This window comes from Triticum aestivum, chromosome 7A (assembly GCF_018294505.1).
Source record: "Triticum aestivum cultivar Chinese Spring chromosome 7A, IWGSC CS RefSeq v2.1, whole genome shotgun sequence".
Taxonomy (NCBI): domain Eukaryota; kingdom Viridiplantae; phylum Streptophyta; class Magnoliopsida; order Poales; family Poaceae; genus Triticum; species Triticum aestivum.
Window position 1 is genome coordinate 340127179 of NC_057812.1, and position 20271 is coordinate 340147449.

Below are 20271 nucleotides of genomic sequence, written 5' to 3' on the forward strand. Positions count from 1 at the left end.
TGGCGGGCGCTGTGGGGCAGAGCCGTGGCAGTGCCGATCGAGTGGGCGGTGGCTCGCCCGATGTGCCGTGTGAGGGGGGCGGAAGTGTAACGCCCTCGATTTGACTGTACACTAATCATACATGCAAATGTGTATGATCAAGATCAAGGACTCATGGGACGATATCACAACACAACTCTAGACACAAATTAAAATAATACAAGCTTTGTATTACAAGCCAGGGGCCTCGAGGGCTCGAATACATAAGCTCGAATACACAAGAGTTAGTGGAAGCAATAATATTTGAGTACAGACATAAGTTAAACAAGTTTGCCTTAAGAAGGTTAGCACAAAATTAGCAACGATTGAAAAGGTGAGGCCTCCTGCCTGGGACCTCCTAACTACTCCTCGAATCAAAACTCCATGTAGAATCACCCTTGGGATCCTCTGGCTCCTGGACTCCATCATATGTTTGCAATAACCTGGAAAAGGGGAAAAAGAAGTAGCAAAGCAACCGTGATTACTCATCCAAAGTACTCGCAAGCAAGGATCTACACTACCTATGCATTGGTATCAATGAGAGGGGTAGTATATGTGGACTGAACTACAGAATGCCAGAATAAGAGGGGGATAGCTAGTCCTATCGAAGACTACGCTTATGGTAGCCTCCATCTTGAAGCGGTAGAAGAGAGTAAATGGTAAGTTAACAAGGTATCATCGCGTATCATAATCCTACTCGATGATCCTGTCCTCGTCGCCCTGTGAGAGAGAGATCACCGGGTGTATCAGACACTTGAAAGGGTGTGTTTTATTAAGTATCTGGTTCTAGTTGTCATAAGGTTAAGGTACAACTCTAGGTCGTCCTTTTACCGAGGGACACGGCTATTCGAATAGATAAACTTCCCTGCAGGGGTGCATCACATTTCCCAACACGCTCGATCCCCTTTGGCCGGACACACTTTCCTGGGTCATGCCCGGCCTCGGAAGATCAACACATCGCAACCCCACCTAGGCACAACAGAGACGTCAGCACGTCGGCCTAAATCCTATGCGCGCAGGGGTCTGGGCCCATTGCACACTTGCACATTGTGAACGCGGCCGGTAAGCAGACCTAGCCTCTCTAATACAAGAGCAGGTGTTCCAGTCCAATCCGGCGTGCGCCGCTCAGTCGCTGACGTCAAGAAGGCTTCGGCTGATACCACGACGTCGAGTGCCCATAACTGTTCCCACGTAGTCGGTTAGTGCGTATAGGACAGTAGCCAAACTCAGATCAAATACCAAGATCTCGTTAAGCGTGTTATTTTGAAGTAACCACGAACAACGACCAGGGCCAGGCCACCTCTGTCCTAGGTGGTCTCAACCTGCTCTGTCGCTCCGCCACAAAGTAACAGTCGGGGGCCGTCAGGAACCCAGGCCCACCACTACCGGGGTGGAACCACCTGTCCTTTCAGCCCCCACATCGGAATCACTTGCGGGTACTCTACGAGTCAATCCGACTTTAGTCACCATCATGTATCATGTATAATAGCGTAATATGTATATACCCGTGATCACCTCCCGAAGTGACCACGGCCCGATAATATAGCATAGCACGACGGACAAGAATGTAGGGCCACTGATGGAATACTAGCATCCCATACTAAACATTTAGGATTGCAGGTAAGGGTCACAACTGTAGCAACAATGACAAGCTATGCATCATAATAGGATTAACCAAAAGCAGTAACATGCTACACTACTCTAATGCTAGCAGTAGAGAAAGGAATAGGCGATATCGGGTTGATCAAGGGGGGCTTGCTTGGTTGCTCAATCTGGCAAAAAGGAGTGGTCGTCGGTGATGTAGTCGTACTCAGTGGCATCAGCGCCGGTATACCGGAGAAGAAGAGGGGGAGCCAAATAGTAAATACGGAGCAAACAAAGCATCACAAAATATAACAAGGCAATACGCGGTGCAGGGGTGATCTAACGCAGTGGTAGGTGATAGCGGCAAAGGGGGGAAACATCCGGGAAAATATTCCCGGTGTTTCACATTTTCAGACAAACGGACCGAAAGGGGACGGTTGCTGGCTCGCTATGCTAGGGACATGTGGTGAACGAACGAAGTACTTATTCGGATTCGTCTCATCGTTCTGGGCAACTTTCATGTATAAATTATTTTCATCCGAGTTACGGATTTTTCTATATTAATTTTTAAAGTTTTAATTCATTTTGTAGAAGTAACTGGATTTAATTTAATTCGAAATTATAACATTAATTACTTTTGTCTCCTGGTGTTACTCTAGCCTATGAGTATGCCAGTGGGGCTAGTGGAGTGGGTTGACCTAGTCAAAGATTAAATAGTCAAAGGATGAATAGTGTAGGCTGGTCCCATATGCCATTGTCTCAAATGTTAATAAAACAACTTACTAATTTAATCAAGGGGGAGTCCCACATGTCATCTACTAGTAGATAACCTAACTATTAATTAATCTTAAACTAATTGGACATGGCCTGGAAATTAGTCACGGCCGGCCACACACACAGAAAACACACACGCACACACATGGAACACATAGCTAGGGGCTACTTATGTTCCTTGTTAACTAAACAAAGCATTTTGCGATTTTCATAGGATTTAATCCAGTCATCGAAAGGATTTGGTCAAGTGGGATAAAATCGAGTTTGTCATGTATACTTTCTACTCATATTATTTTTGCTCATGTTAGTAGTTAGTTAGCCATTGTTTAGTGACTGTCTAGAGGGTTAGTCATTGTAAAACAAGAAAAGCTAGCTAGTAGCTATAAAGTACAGTAAGCAGCGATAGTAGTAGGATGCAGCAACAGCTAGCACCACAGGAGAGCGGGATCAGGGAGCAGCAGGGCAGCCCAGACGGCCACAGGCGCAGGCAGCAGCAGCTTCGGGAGTAGGGGCACGGTCCAGGTGGACATACGCGCGCAAGGGCACGGCCTGGGGCGCGCCTAGTGCGGCAAAGGGGCGGCCAGGGGGCGCACAGGAGCAGGGCAGGAGCAGCATGCGAGCGAGCCCGCGGACGTGGCGAAGGCGAGCTTGTGGACAACGACAGCTACAACATGAATTGAGTCGAGGAAAAGAGGGAAGACGGGAGAGGAGCTCACAGCAAACTCGGGGACGTGGTTGGGGTAGCCGGGGACGGACCGGAGCAGTTGGAAACGACGACGGACGCCGACGATGTACCCGATGAAGACGACGGCGATGGCAAGCGCACGGGAGTTGCGCCGCTCGATCTGGTAGCGTAGTCGAAGGAGATGACGGCGGGGAGGCTCATGGGCATCTTCGTAGTGCTTGGGGAGGTCAGCGGCCGCGGCAACGGCGCGAGGCAGTGGCATACTGGCGCGGTCACCGCGTGATCTTTCGAGCTCATGCTCGAGCAGAGGAGGGGGCGGCTCGGTGGTGAATGAGAGGGGAACGAAGGAGAGCGGGCTAGGGTTCGCTATGGCGCGGTTATAAGCCGAGGAGATCGACGTGGAGGCCATCCATGGCCATGGCGGTCGTGGATGTGCGACACGCATGTCTCCACTGTATAGAGGAGGGGATGAGGTGGAGGTGGAGGTGGGCTGGGCCGGAGGCACTTTGGCCACTTATGGCCCAGTGGCCTAGTAGTTTCAGGAACTTTTCTATTTTCATTTTCATTTTTTACTTTTCTTTACTGTTTTCTTTTTACATTAGCTAGCAGATGAATTTGGTTAAATGTGAAAGTGGGTACACAACTATTAGGAAATATATTGAAGAGGCCCCAAAAAGTTTGAGGTCAAGAGGAAAAGTATAAAAAAAGTTTATTTTGAAAGGCTATTTTTATTTGTTGTTGAACCACTTTACAAATTCCTAGGGACCAATCAATGGGTCAAATAATGTTTGGTTCAACATGACAAAGATCAGGGTATTTATAGAATATTGTAAACATTTTAGTTTTACCGCTCAAAGAAATAATTATTTCACTTGCAATTCAAATTTGAATTTGACTTTGATTTTGGACAAGTGGCCATTTGCATAGTAACCAAGATGACATGGCTACCATTAGGGGAGATTACTGTAGCTTCATTCTTGGGGTGTTGCAAATCTCCTGCACTATGTCCCGAGATTTAAGAGGTGAGGCAAAGGGGGGAAGGTTCTGGTAACAAAATTCTAGCGAGTGTTGCCGATCTTGGTTGCTCTTCTCGAGTAGGTCAACCCACTACGTTGATCTCTTCATTTCCCTGCTCCAGGTCATCATGATGAAGTCGTCATCCTATCTTCAGAAACACTATCGTACTTATGAAAGAATTAGGGGGGGTATTCCGGCGGAACGGACCTCTCCACGGTTGACTAACTGGTAGATAACATCAGGGTAGGTGGTGGAAAGTAACTCTTGAATTGAAACTTAAGAAGATATCAAGAGAAAAGTAAGAAGGTACCATGAGAAGTTTCAAGCGGGCAGGCAATCGTTCTATGCCTGAAATAGGGCGTGAAAGGGGTTCAAATAAACGGGAATAAGTATTGTGTCTAATACCAGAATTGATGATCTCTCGGAAGGTGGCTTGTGAATTACATATCAGGCCACACGCGAGGAGTAACTTTGGAAACGGTGGGTACAAAAGAGTCAAGTTTTGATCAGGCGACCTGTGGGTTATGGGCCCACCATGCGGGTTAAAATTAGAAAGGCACTAACTTCTTGCACGGTCAGGATAGCAATGTATGTCAGAGGAAGCCCATCAGTCATGTTGGCAACAATCGTTAGTACCAAGGGCGAGGGATGAAGAGAACCATTTTCCTGCCCGTTGAAACGAGGCGGACCTATAGGCAAAGTTCTCATCCATCGGTAGTTACCGGAATGTCATCAACAAAAGTAACAGGGTCTTATTAACAGAGTGGTACAACAAGGTGCTCAACTAAGAAAGGTTAAACAAAACAATGGAATAGAAAATGTGATTATCTGATTAAACAGAATAGTGGAAGGGAAAATGTGTTTAAACACATATTTTAGGAGTATGTCCTTCCCAAGGACAAACAGGGCATGATATCAATGACAGGATTGAAAGTAGAAAACCAATGAGGTAATGGGAGTGGAATTTCATGACATAACCCATACAACGGTGTTAGGATAATTGATAAAGAAATTTTAGCATTGCGCTTCCAATTTTCTTATTGAAGATCGGAGTACCACAGACAAGCTTCGAGATAGCATTGACATGGTCTTCAAGCGAAGGTCAGACTTTGGATACACAAAGGGTCCATTAGGAACAACTTATAGTATAAGTCTTACAATTTCCTAATGGAAGAATGGCTAACCCTGCCAGAAAGGAAACTATAACAATAGGTCTTCTGGCTAGGTGTGCTAGGCATGACATCACCTTATTGGGCCATATAACGACCAAATGTTATAACTCTTGGAAATATGTTCCAACCATCATATCTGACCGAGATTCAGATCTGATTGGTGTCAGGATACCTTAGACTAAGGACGTCTGAGCAAAAAAGGTGCAACACAACTTGACAAGATGACATTGCCAGATTCTCGGGATATGAACTATGGAAGCGAGTTCCGAAACAAGAGTTCATCATTAAACCAAGAAGAGGATGAGGAGGTGGCTGATGGAATCAGCGACAATTCATCAAGATTTCCAACAAGATGGATTTTTCACAATTATGTGAACAAGGAGATAACAATTGTCGGATCAAATAATATAATGATGTATGTTCGAGGAAAACATCCACATTTAAACATTGGTTGACAGGCGCACCCGAAATATGGGATGGGTTGCACGATAAATGTTAGAACAAGGACTTAATGAACAAAATAATTAAAATGAATCAATTGACCATTCACTTCAAAGCAATAGGGTTGCTAGAAGTTTTGAATTCACACATCATAGTTCAATTATCGGTATTCCGGTTAGAAACGACATGGGGACCAAGAAAGAATGGTGATGGTGAGAATTATCACTATACCAAGAATTCTTAAGAGGTGGAGTAATCCTCACGACATTCTTGACATAAAAGATGGTAATACTCCAAGGTAAAGAAAAACAAATGCTGGATAGCAAGGAACCTAAGGTATAACACGGAACACGAACAAGTTTGTGTTGGAGGGAAGGCAATAAAGTGGTCGATGATAAGACAAATCATCAAGGGCAAGTATGGTATTTCTCATCATGAATTCAATTGATATCCTAGAAGAGCTCAGAATGCTGATGATGATCACGACACATGTGTCAAGAGATTTCATGAAGATGTAAGCGATCGACAATGACATCAAATTAAAGGAATGATGAAGCGAAAGGTTATTGGAACCATGGGTATGACACAAACTCGAAATCAAGCTTGCTGTTCAAGGCGAAATGATAAGACAGGAGCATCAACGTAAGGTAGTTCATCGTCGAAAATTGTGCTCCGGGAAGGACTAGGTAGCACAGTTAATATTTGGCAGAATAATGATATAGCCGAGCAGGCTAGGAATGATGGATCGAGTATAAACTCGTAAGCAAAGAAGATTACTAAGAGTTGTTTAGTTGTGGTGCGGACTCAATTCAATTATCAGTGTCCTTGAGTGTTTTAACAACTCCGAACCCGGGAAAATTGGAATCAGTGAGAATGTGGCACTTGCTGAAGAACTCATAAGAAGTTATGCAGTCCGATGATAATCTCGAGATACTAGGGGGGTAATACTCGATGACAGACCAAAGTAGAGGTTGGACTGGGGTATTGCTCTGAGGAAGACAAGTCCTTAAACTTGCACGAGAAATGGTATTTAAAGGAGAACATGGTCGGAACCACGATTGCAAAGGATCAATTCACCGATACCAAAAGATATTATATGAAGGAAATAGTTATTATTACAAGAAGCTTCCTTGATACGATCTACATCGTGTCCATGGGCATGAACACAAAGTTCAAGGTCGACTCCCACTTCCTCAATGGATAACCTTTCATTCACTTCTCCCTCTTATTAAAAATGATTTGATTATGGAATCCTACCTAGGGAATTAACAGAGGAGTATGACCCATGAAAACTTACGGGTTCCCAGAGATTAGGAAAGGCATAGGTTCAACCCATCGTGTTATCTTAGGAACATATACCACAATCTTTTAGAAGTAATTAATACAAGCTCGAAAGTAGAGCATGGTCTAGAAAGCGGAGGATACAATTTACCAAAGGCATTATGTATCCGAGGAAAGTCTCAGAAGGTTATCTAATATGGAGGACATTGTCGGATAAAATCCAACAAATGATCTGGTGTTCCAAAGGGATCTGGTGTGAGCATCGGTACTCAACCATAGGAAGAAAGAATGCAAGGAGATCAGATTATTGATACAACTGACTAATCCAAGTTCAAATGCAATGGAGTTATGATTTCCAAATTAAGGGCTTAGAAACAAACGCTCTGATTAATGATGGATAAGTTGAGTAGGCTCAGGGGTAAAATCGATAGCCATTTGATTGGTCGAGATCCAACTCATCTTTAAAATGACGCCTGAGCTGGAAGGATGAATTCTAGGACCTGATTGAGGATTGCGAGCATTTGCAACATATTGAATCAGCAGACTCAAAATGATAATTACAAAGGATGCCAATAGGATTACCTGACTTATTGGATTGTCCAAAATGCAAGGAAGCAATAATTTTAAGAGCAATAGGCTACTTGTTTCAGAAGATCGAATAGTATTTCGAAGGCTTTTGTGAAACACGTGAACAACTCAGAATGAGCCGATACTCGGTAAGTACAAGAAATTATGCATATGGGTATTCAGGTTGCAAAGAACTGCAAGGCAGTAAGCACAAAGTATTCTCGGAACAATAAAGAGAATTTCGGGGTAGCTTGTAATAACAAGATCAACTGGGAATAAATGTAAGAATGACATGTGTATGTATTTATCCATGGGGATATCTCGATGGTAGGGAATTGCAAAAGCAACAAGCACAAATTCTCAAGAGAATATCGGAGAGTATCTTCGGAATCTTCTGGTGAAGTTGGCCATCATCTAGAATGAAAGGGGTCTCCAGGAGAAAGTATTTACGAGAACCTAGAGTTATAGTTAGCCAAACCATTTAATCCGAATAGAAGAGAGATCAGAATTCCCATAGTAAAGATCGAGGAGTAAAAGATCCTAATACCACCCAAATGGCGACGTGCGCCCGTTGTCGGTGTCAAAACTGACAGATCTCGGGGTCAATGGTAACAGGAACGAAGGAGATGATGTTTTACCCAGGTTCGGGCCCTCTTTATGGAGGTGAAACCCTACGTCCTGCTCTTGCTTATATTGATGGAGTATCAAGTATAGAGTTGATCTACCTCGAGATCATATGTTGTGGTCTAAAACCTGAGGGTATGATGAATAATGTCATAATGATCTATCGACTAGACTGGCCTAGGCTTATATAATGTACCGCAGGCCTAGGATAACAAGAGTCCTAGTCGAATACGTTGGTGGAGAGGACTCCTTGTCTTGATCAACAAGTCTTGTGGAATCTTTATCATGTATACCACGGCTGTCCGAACTGTCCCATGAGTAAACGTCCATGGGGGTCCTCGGCCCAATCCAACTAATCGGGAGACAACATGGTGAGTACCCCCTGGTCCAGGACATCGTCAGTAGCCCCCTGAACTGGACTTCAAGTTGGGGACGCTCCTTGGTTCTTCCCAACTGTTCTTCGTCTTCGGTCGTCGGTCTTGAAAACTAGTTCAACAAATCTTCCCACCTTCTATCTTGAGGATTGCCGAGCTAAATCTGAAGATCTCACACATCGGGTATCCGAAGAGCCCTTTAAGTCTTTGGCCTTTTATCAATGCCTTATTATTTTTATGCCACACCTCGGGTTTTATGTGTTTGTCGTGAGGTAGTGTCCTCTTGCATCCGAGCTCCAACGCCGGACTGCATTCAAGGTATCTTTTGCAGTCGAGCACCAATGCCGAACCGCTTCCGAGCTCCAACGCCAGAATGTATTCAAGCTCCAACGTCGGACTATGTCCAAGCTCCAACGCCGGACTGTATCCGAGGTGTCATAGATCACCTTGGTTAAAAAAGCTAAAGGAGTTTAGGCGAGCTTAATGCCGGAAATGCCCACTATGGATCCAACCCCTTGCATCCGAGCTATATCTCGAAATGCTTTTGAGGTGGTTCAGCACCTCAGTCATGGGCTGATTGTTTGCGGATTTGATTCCGAATTGTGCAATGTATTCTCTGCCGAGATGTATAGCCAGTAGCCCTCAAGGTGTGTGTTGGCCTAATGTCCGGGATGCATCTGAAGGATAAAATCAAACTGCTGACCCTAGTAGCACCTGAGACTTAGGTCGATTTGTAAAATTAGCCTGAGGATCAATTACTAGCTCGGCAGCATACTTACGAATAGAAATGCGATGTAATATAGTAGTGGAAATGGTGACCGGCGAACGGGCCCCTGAGAGAGGGTCATGGGAAGTCGTCGTGATATATTAGCTTGATGCCAAATAAGTCCCAGATGGTACTTATTGTTGTCCGAAGACGCGCTTGTCCATAGTTCGGTCATGCCGAACACTGAGCACTTTGAATTTTCTGTCAGGACCCCGATTCCAAGCCACATCGATCTAACCGGTAACACCTCATATCAATTTGCGGCCTCACGCACGGTATCCCACGGGTGTCACCTTACCATGGACCGGGACTGTTTGCGCCTTTTGGCTCGCGTATATGATAGTGTCGCTACCATCCATATGACAGAGAACCCGGGCCGACATGGCTAGTCGTGAACCCAAAGCGGCACAGACCTATGGAGACAGGCATACATGAATCACATCGAGCATGTCGTTCATCAGCGAGTGATTCCGGGCTGTAGCACTGGGCTAACAGGACTCCAGAAGTCTCCGCGTGACATTTCCCCGAAGGGACAGACATAGGAACGAAGTGAAACACATGCCGACCAGTCAAGTGTCCTGAACAGTAGTGCTGGGCTAGCAGGACTCCGGTGAACCGGGCTGTAGCGGACTACTATGGCTCGAGGAACACTAGACTACATTTCCCAATAAGAAAGGCTGCCAAGGATAAACAACTAGATTGTCGGATCCCACTCATACCAAGCATTTCAATCATACACACAATATGCCCGATATGAGTACATACAACATGGCATCACAACAAAACTCTACAACTCAAGTACTTTATTTAAAGGCTCCAAAGAGCCATACATAACATGTTCATACAGACAGGGGTCACATGACCCGACACTCAAGTCATACAATCATACAAGCACATGCGGAAGCAACGAGTCTGAGTACGGACACTAGAAAGAAAGAAAGCTTCTCGAAGCCTATCTATCTACATAGGGCCCTCCATGGCCAGGATCACCACCTGGGTGGCTAGTCACTCGTCGACGTCAAGGTCTACATAGAACCCATCCAAGGGGGTGGTGTTGTCATCTGAAAACAGTAATTAAGCAAACATGAGTACAAGGGTACTCAGCAAGTCTTACAACAGAACCTACTATACATGCTTATTCTCAAGAAGGAGGTGGGGTTATTGCAGCAAGCCAGCTTTGACTCTTGGCTAAGCTATCCTACGGAACTCCACCAGTGAAATAGTTTTCACACACGAGTCCACTACTCACCAACACAATACTCCACCGAGGATCCTCCCTCGTCATCCTACGAGAGGGCCATTCTCGGTACTCACACTTATCTTGAGTCTTTTAGTAGTATCCATTAACTTGTCTATGAACTGCATAGGCAACCAAGTAGTCCTTTACCGCGGACGCGGCTATTCGAATAGTTTTATACCCTGCAGGGGTGTACTTCGTCACACATGTTTCCACCACTTAGCGTCTGCACACGACATGTGCTCGGCAGACTTCAAGCGAAAACCAACGTGGGTGTAGACCACGACCTGACTAACCTCACAAGTCTCTAGTCCAGGTTTATCGCCTATTCAGGTTCCATCTGCAAGGAAATCCGGCCGGGGTGTCCTCAACGGCCCCAAACGATGTGTATAGGGTCCCGAGACACCAAACGGGCGCCCGGCATACCCGGCCACAGTGTATCTACCGCATCATAGCCCACCCCTAGGGTCAGGGCTACGCACGGCCGCCAACACATGTCCTACAAACACCAGAAACTAGTTGCAACTCCTGGACAGAGGCGAGAGGGGTCAGTAAGTCGAGCGGGGTCATATTTCAGGGCCCAATGTGTGGTAGTAGCTGAATCTTAAATCATGCATACAGATCTCAGTTCTTATGGACGGTCTCAAATAAACAACCCACCATGTACTCCTATATGGCCTCTCATCGATACCTTTACCAAAACATGTTCAACACATTCCTCACATTACCGACATATCATATCACTCTAGCCCATCACCCAGATGAACCAGACCTGACACAACTCTAAGCATAGCAGGCATAGCAAGGTAGGAATCACATACATGTCTCAATCAACTCCTACACATGCTAGTGGGTTTCATCTAGTTACTGTGGCAATGACAGGTCATGCAAAGGATAAGGGTTCAACTACCATAACACACAACAGTTTGAATCGCGTTGTCTTAATGCAGTAAACCAGAGTAGAAGCGAGAACACGGTTTTGTATCGGAATGATCAATGGGTTGCTTGCCTGTTGTAGTGGTAATAGGGTACTGCCCTTCAGACGGATACTCGGGGTTATCCTCGGAGGCAGAACCTACCACGAAAGACGCACCGAAACATAATCAACACATGGAAATATGCAACAATATGATGCATGCTATGACATGGCAAGATGAAGGTGTCTTGGCCTAATGCAAGCTAAAACAGAAAGGGATGAACTCATTTGAGTCAAAGATTCAATTATTAGCTTATTAAACATGGCTTTATTAGTGCATTACCTCATTCTGCTTAAACAGCAAGGTTAACTTGTTATGTCATGCATGAAACCATTACAGATGGATAGATTGAATTTTTCTGATCATTTTTCATATATAAATCTTTGCATTTGGTGCTATGGTTGATTTTCTATGATTTTTAGAAGTTTTGATTATTTTCTGGAATTTCCTATTAAAGAATAAATCCAGAAATTGAATTAATGCGTCAGCACTGCGTCAGTGTGATGTCAGCGGGTCAAAGGCACCAGCCCAGGTCAAACTTGACTGGTGGGCCCCTTCTGTCAGTCTCTCAGCTAACTAACAGAGTTGGTTAGTGTTTAGTTAGCACTAAACTGGGTTAGTTAGGCTCTGGGCCCACATGTCAGTGAGAGAGGGGTAGTTAACGGCGTCATTAACCTCTAACAGAGTGATTAGCTCTAATTTAAACTAATCTAAATTAGTTAGAAGCCGGCCCCACACATCAGTGTCTCAGATGGAGTCAAACTGGGGTCAAACCCCTGGTTAGCGGGGCTAATCCCGCCGGCGTTGAGTCGCCGGCGAGGCCGAGACGGCGGAGAGCTTCGGATTTTGTCCTCCGGTGACCAAATCGCCAGTGGAGACATGCTACGCGTAGCTGGGGAGCTCCCGCATCCAATGGTGCAAGTGGTTGGACACGGGAACGCCGGAAACGATGCCGGCGAGCTCGGCAGCGGTGGCCGGAGTTCGGACGGGGTTGGGTTCAACGCTACGTTGCACAGGAGAAAGAGCTGGTGGTGGCTACAGGCTCCTGGTGCTGCGCTGAGCACAATGGTGAGCTTGGCTTCGAGCCACTGTGGCTCTAGCCACGACGGCGCCATGGCCGGCGGCGAGGAGCTTTCGGGTGCGGTGGAAGTGGCGACTACAGAGGCCAAATGAGCACGGGAGCTAGGGGAAGAGGAAGAGGAGCTCACAGCGGGGTCGGAGAGGGGGTCAGCAAGCTCGGGGAGGTCCTGGCGACGACGAATCGACCAGAGACGGCTCGGGTGCCCGAGGTTGAAGACAAGGGCGAAGACGGCGTTCGGCGGCGTTTGGAGTCGCGTGGGTCAGCGGAGAGGTCCAGGGCGACGAGGCGGAGCTATTGGGCTTGTCGGAGGGGCGAAGGGGTGGCTCTGGTGACGTCTATGGCGAATGGCGGCGAGGATCGCGCTCGGCCATCGCGGGAGAGGGTGAGGGAGACGAGGGGGAGAGTGAGGGAGGATTAGAGGGGGATATGGGGGTCGGCGTGGCATCCCTGGACGTCTCCAGGGCGTCGGCAGAAGCAAGAGGTGGTCGGCCTGTGGCCGGGGGCGCCTGCCACGCGCTCCTCGTCCTCCTGGCGGGAGGAGGACGACAACTAGCAAGGCCAGTCGACTAGGCCAAGCCAGGTGGGCTGGGCTAGCATAGGTAAGGCCCAGGTGGGCTTCCCTCTCTCTCTCTTTTTTGATTTGTTTCTGTTTTTCTATTTAACTGCAACTGTTGGGCTTTATTAAAAATACTAAAACGTTTCCAAAAATCCTAAAAATAAATGTGGGCTCTGCTTAGAATATTTCCAACAGTATACATTTATTTCCAGAATTATTTGAGCATTTAAATTATTTTATAGCATTTAAATGCCCAAAATCAAATACTTATGATTTAATTCAATGACCTTCTATTGACCTAGAAAATTGTGCACCAATTTTGCAGAGGTTCTAACCCAAGACAAAGAGAGTGAACTTTTTAGAAGGGCATTTCAGGTTCATTGAAAAATAATTTTAGTAAACCCTAGTTGTTTTTAGGGGGGTGTTGGGGTTCTGTCTTCCCCATTTCAAATTTAAGAGGAATTTAAACATGATGCACACTCTAATGCTTGAACTAACTAGGGTGTGACAACTCACCCCCACTCAAAAGAATCTCGTCCCGAGATTTAGGATCCTCCGGGAAGAAGGTGGGGTACTCGAGTCGAAGACGATCCTCCCTTTCCCAAGTGGCTTCTTTCTCGGAATGGTGTGACCATTGAACCTTAAGAAACTTGATATTATGACGTCGAGTGGAACGCTCGGCTTGATCAAGGATACGAACGGGATATTCCCGATAGGAGAGGTTATCTTGTAGATCAAGCGTTTCGTGGTCCACTCCAGGGATGGGATCCGCGAAGCAACGTCTGAGTTGAGAAACGTGGAAGACATCGTGAACTCTGGAAAGATGCAAAGGTAGTTCCAATTGGTAGGAAACTTATCCTCGTTTGGCAAGAATGCGAAAGGGTCCAATGTAACGAGGAGCCAATTTGCCTTTGATACCGAAATGATGGGTTCCCTTTAACGGAGTAACCCGAAGGTAAGCCTTCTCGTTGACTTCATAAGTCATAGGCTTATGTTTACGATCATATTGACTCTTTTGACGAGATTGGGCTGTTTTCAATTTCTCACAAATAACGCGAACCTGCTCTTCTGCTTCCTGAATCATATCCGGGCCAAAGAGTTGTCTTTCCCCGGATTCTGACCAGTTAAGAGGCGTTCGACATTTTTGTCCATGAAGAACTTCGAAAGGAGCCTTGCCCAAGCTGGCTTGATAACTATTGTTATAAGCAAACTCCGCGAATGGAAGGCATTTCTCCCAACTCATTCCGAACGAGATAACAGAAGCTCGGAGCATATCTTCCAGAATTTGATTAACTCGTTCTACTTGACCACTTGATTGAGGATGGAAGGCGGTACTAAAAGTGAGACGAGTTCCCATAGCATTTTGGAAACTTTCCCAAAATCGAGAGGTGAAGAGACTCCCACAGTCTGAGTTAATTTCCAATGGAACACCATGAAGAGACACTATTCGGGAGATGTATAAGTCGGCTAGCTGGCTAGCGGTGATACTCTCACGAACAGGTAGGAAATGGGCTACTTTGGAAAGTCGGTCGATCACGACGAAGATGGCATTATTCCCTCTCTTGGTTCTGGGAAACCCAGTGATGAAATCCATACTGATTTTATCCCATTTCCATTCGGGAATAGCCAAAGGTTGAAGGGTGCCAGCAGGCCATTGATGCTCTACTTTAACACGACGACAAACGTCACAATTAGCAATGTATTGAGCGATTTCTCTCTTCATCCTAGTCCACCAAAACCTCTAGCGTAGGTCTTGATACATTTTAGTACTACCGAGATGCATGGTGAGAGGGGATTCATGAGCTTCCTTAAGGATCATCTGGCGTAGATGTTGTTTCTTGGGAACCACCAAACGGTTCTCGAAGAAGACAGCACCCCGCTTATCCATGGAAAAACATTTAGCAACTCCGCTAGCAATGTTTTCCCTAATCCGAGATATGCCCTTATCATGCTTCTGGGCAGCTATGATTTGATCCATAAGGGTTGGTTTCGCCACCAGGGTGGATAGGAATCCTCGAGGAACAATGTGAAGATTAAGCTTACGGAATTCCTCATGGAGAAGTGGTTGACTTTGTTGTAACATCAGGTTGTTACAATAGGATTTACGACTTAGTGCATCAGCCATGACATTGGCTTTGCCCGGGGTGTAAGTTATTCCTAAGTCGTAATCCGAGATCAACTCGACCCAACGTCTTTGCCTGAGATTCAAATCTGGTTGGGTGAAGATATATTTCAAACTTTGGTGATCGGTGAAGATCTCGCAACGATTACCGAGGAGGTAATGTCGCCAAGTTTTAAGTGCATGGACTACAGCTGCAAGCTCTAGATCATGTGTGGGATAATTTTCCTCATGTGGGTGTAATTGCCATGAAGCATAGGCAATTACCTGACGATCTTGCATGAGTATGCAACCTAGTCCTTGTCGCGAGGCGTCGCAATAGATAATAAAGTCCTTGGAGAAATCTGGTGGTACCAGTACGGGAGCAGATGTCAGGCGTATTTTCAGTTCCTGAAAGCTGAACTCGCACTATGGAGTCCACTCGAACTTTTTATCTTTCTTGAGGAGTTCAGTTAAAGGTTTAGCAACCTTGGAGAAATTCTCGACGAAGCGGCGACAATAGCTCGCTAAGCCAAGGAAGCTTCGAACTTGCTTAACCGTCTCAGGTGGAGTCCAATCAAGGATGGCTTGAACTGCTCGGGATTGACATCAATACCCTTACCAGAGATTACATGGCTTAGATAGGTCACTTCTGGCAACCAAAATTCACACTTGGAGAATTTGGCATAAAGGCGATGCTCTCGAAGTTTCATCAATACCAGCCTTAGATGTTCGACATGTTCCTCCTCATTCTTGGAGTAGATGAGTATGTCATCGAGGTATACTACGACGAATTTATCCAAGTACTCCATGAAGACCGAGTTCATTAACCGAGAGAAGGTAGCTGGGGCATTTGTTGAACCGAAGGACATGACGGTGTACTCGTATTGGCCATAACGAGTAACAAAGGCCGTTTTGGGAATGTCCCCGTTTCTGATTTTGATTTGATGGTAGCCCAACCTAAAATCCATCTTGGAAAAGACTGAGGATCCAGCGAGCTGATCATACAGATCGTTGATCCTGGGAAGCGGGTATTTGTTCTTGATGGTGACCAAGTTGACAGGTCGGTAATCCACAACCATTCGATCTGTTCCATCCTTCTTCTTAACGAAGAGGACGGGGCAAGCCCAAGGAGAGGAACTAGGACGTATGAAACCCTTTTTCAAGGACTCATCGAGTTGGTTCTTAAGCTCGGCTAGTTCTAAGGGTGCCATCTTGTAGGGTCTCCTAGAAATTGGAACAGTTCCTGGAAGAAGGTCTATTACAAACTCAACATCCCTGTCAGGTGGAACACCTGGCAGTTCTTCTGGAAAGACATCCGGAAAGTCTCGGACTACCGGAACATCCTCAAGGTCTGGAAGGGGGTTGGCATTTAGGGAGTAAAGTTGGCGCTTGGCCACTCGGGTTAAGACATTGACTGTCTTGCCCGATGGGTGAGTAAGTTGAATGGTTCTAGTGGCACAATCGATCTTAGCATAATGAGCTGACATCCAGTCCATACCCAAGATGATGTTTATGTCCGAGGACTTGAGAGCTATTAAGGATGCAAGGAAGACAAGTCTATCGACAAGAATTTTGCTCCCATGGCTTACTCTAGAAGTTTGCCATCTAGAGCCAGGGGTTTGAATTTCCATGGTAGAGGGCATGTCATAGAATGTCGTGTTATGCAATCGAGCATAGTTCTCGGATATGAATGAATGAGATGCTCCAGTATCAAAAAGAACAGATGCCGGATGGCAGTTAACAAGGAGCGTACCAAGGACGATGTTAGGATCCTCATGAGCCTCTTCGGCTGAAACATAGTTGACATGGCCATGTGCAGTGGTGGCCGGCTTGGCGTAGAATGTTTTTCCCGCGGGCTTACCACGGCCAACGGACTTTCCAGTTTGATTGGAGTTGTTGTTCTGGGGACACTCTCGACTACAGTGACCCGGCTCTCCACACTTAAAGCATGTCACCATATTGGGGCGTGGAGCAGCGTTAGCAGCAGGGCCACCATAGGGCTTGGGCGGTGCAAATTGCTGGTTAGGACGAGGCGCCTCAAAGGATGGCCTCGGAATGAACCTGGGTGGCAGCGCCATGCTTGGGATCCACACCCGGTGCTTCTGAGCTCCAGAGCCGGATGAAGAGCCAAAATCACGGGAGTGCTTGCGTGAAGCGTCATAATCAGTCTGGCCTGTCTCAGCACTGATGGCTTTATTGACCAACTTCTGAAAAGAGGTGCACTCGTGCAGACGAAGATCGCGGCGAAGCTCAGGGCTAAGTCCCTTGTGGAACCTTGCCTGCTTCTTAGCGTCAGCAGATACCTCTTTAGGGGCATAACATGCCAGATTCCCAAATTCACAACTATAAGCATCCACAGTCAGTATTCCTTGGGTGAAGTTGCAGAACTCCTCCCTCTTGCGATCCATGAGACCTTCCGGAATGTGATGCTCACGGAAAGCCTCACTAAATTCAGCCCAAGTAGTAATTTGGCCGACCGGGCGCATAGCTTCAAAATTTTCCCACCAGAGGCTAGCAGGGCCTTCGAGATGGTAGGCAGCGTAAGTAAGCTTGTCGGCTTTGGCTACGTTGGCAGAACGTAGCTTGTGGGTGATGCTGCGAAGCCAGTCATCCGCGTCGAGGGGCTCGACGCAATGGTTAAACTTTGGTGGGTACAGCTTGATAAAGTCATTGATTGACACCAAGTCATTTCGCGGATGGCGTGCAGTGTTCTGCTCAATCCGCTCTAGAAGGCGGTTAGTCTCACGCTTGTTTCTTTCCGCCTCCAGCATTACTTTGGCCAGAGAAGGCGGGTGAGGCAGATTTTCACCCCTAGCTGCACTGGCTTCCCCCTACTCCGAGGCAGCAGGGTTGCTGCAGGTGTTGACCATCCTAGGAGAAAACAAGACAACAATTTAGATAAGGATGGCTCAAGCTTAGCAAGGAAGTGCAGAATGTAATGGATAACACGGAATGCAGAGATGTTCATCTGTATGTCATGGTAATATAAAACTGCCATATATATACCAACAGTCATACACATCATACATAGTTTAGTACAAGCCCAAGCTACAATACAACTATGATGAAAGATGTTACATCTCATCAGAGGCATCCCAAGCTCCTATACATTATTTGTCTACACCTCCGGAATTGATTACACACAAAGTCATATTCCACAAGTCACGCAGGACAGTGGAGATACAACTACTACAATACTAGTGGTACTACTACTAACTCAGACAGCTCCGTAGTAGTCCTCATAGAAATCACCTCCATAGCCTGGAAGTTCAACATGACCATCCGGGAACAGACGGTCCTGAGGAGCTTGTGGACCATAGGGGCTAGGATGAGGTCTTGGACCAACAAACGGTGGCCTGAGGGGACCATGGGGTGGGGTGATGCCTCCCACATCACGCCAATCCACCATGTCTGGCAAAGCAGATCTCACAGGATACAGATCCCTTGTATCCATACATCCAGCTTGCACCGCAGGTGCAAACCGAGTCAATGTAGCCCAATGATCAGCACAGGTATTGAAAAGCTCCAGCCTCAAGGCCCGATTCTCTCGGTCCTTATCTTCGAGCATCTCGGCAGTGGTACGAGTTAATGAGTCCTCCTGAGTGGAGTCAGCATAGATAGCCTGAAGATACCCTTGCGCTCCCGGAAGTGAAGCTGGCATGTAACGGAAGTCGGTGTTCCGAAGCATGCCAGTCCGGACTCGCATGATGGTCATCATGGAATAGGCAGCATCCTGCACAACCATCTCAATAGTAACCCTGAGTCCATAGGAACAGTGAAGGGGCTTGGTAGATCCAGGATAAGAAGGAAATATCCTGACGGTGCAGAAATATTGGCTTTGATTAAAGTCTCGGAATTGCTCTTCGACGGTGTATTCGGGATACCAACGGTAACCCGTCTCGATCATTACCCGGACTAACTTAGCAGTATGACCGGGCACGTCGAGGCACCGGGTCAGGCGAACCACTTGGTTTTGAACATGGTTGGCCATCTGAAAGCACAACCACAATGCAAAGACATCAGAATTTCTAGGGAAAATTGGACAGCATAACAGCTGTAAATGCTCAGAAAAAGATTTGATACATCCACAACAGTTCGCAATACCACTCAACAACATCATATCAAGGTTCTGATCCAAATAGCAACATACTAAAATAGTAGAAACTAAACTGGGGCTTGTAGCAACTATCCTATAAGCTACTACGGATTTGTAACACGTGAACCTGATAGAAGAAGAGAGCCTAGTCCTTAACCCACGTTGAATGAGAAGAGAATGACTCAGATCAGAGGCATAGGGTAAAGGAGTAAAAGAGCCTTACGTTCCCTCCCACAATCAATTCCCCTACATATTACTAAAGCATTTCTAGACTCGACATCGACCAGCTTGGCTCAACGAACCTACAGGCAGTCCGGCTCTGATGCCAACGCTGTCAGGACCCCGATTCCAAGCCACATCGATCTAGCCGGTAACACCTCATATCACTTTGCGGCCTCACGCACGGTATCCCACGGGTGTCGCCTTACCATGGCCCGGGACCGTTTGCACCTTTTGGCTCATGTATATGATAGTGTCGCTAGCATCCATATGACAGAGAACCCGGGCCGACATGGCTAGTCATGAACCCAAAGTGGCACAGACCTATGGAGACATGCATACATGAATCACATCGAGCATGTCGGTCATCAGCGAGTGATTCCAGGCTGTAGCACTGGGCTAACAGGACTCCAGAAGTCTCCGCGTGACATTTCCCCGAAGGGACAGACATAAGAACAAAGTGAAACACATGCCGGCCAGTCAAGTGTCCTGAACAGTAGTGCTGGGCTAGCAGGACTCCGGTGAACCGGGCTGTAGCGGACTACTATGGCTCGAGGAACACTAGACTACATTTCCCCATAAGAAAGGCTGCCAAGGATAAACAACTAGATTGTCGGATCCCACTCATACCAAGCATTTCAATCATACACACAATATGCCCGATATGAGTACATACAACATGGCATGACAACAAAACTCTA

General features: G+C 46.5%; 1 protein-coding gene across 1 annotated transcript; it reads right to left on the reverse strand.

Moving 5' to 3' along the window:
* Nucleotides 1–223: 223 nt before the first annotated feature.
* LOC123151676 (uncharacterized) lies at nt 224–3472 on the reverse strand. The gene is made up of 2 exons (XM_044571344.1): nt 3093–3472; nt 224–461 (listed from the first exon to the last, which is right to left on the reverse strand). Exons 1-2 carry the CDS (start codon nt 3468–3470, stop codon nt 444–446), a joined length of 396 nt encoding a protein of 131 aa, XP_044427279.1. The 5' UTR covers nt 3471–3472; the 3' UTR covers nt 224–443.
* Nucleotides 3473–20271: the final 16799 nt, after the last annotated feature.

Coding starts and splice junctions, on each gene's coding strand:
- LOC123151676 (XM_044571344.1), bottom strand. CDS start 3,470: ATGGCCTCCACGTCGATCTCCTCGGCTTATAACCGCGCCATAGCGAAC.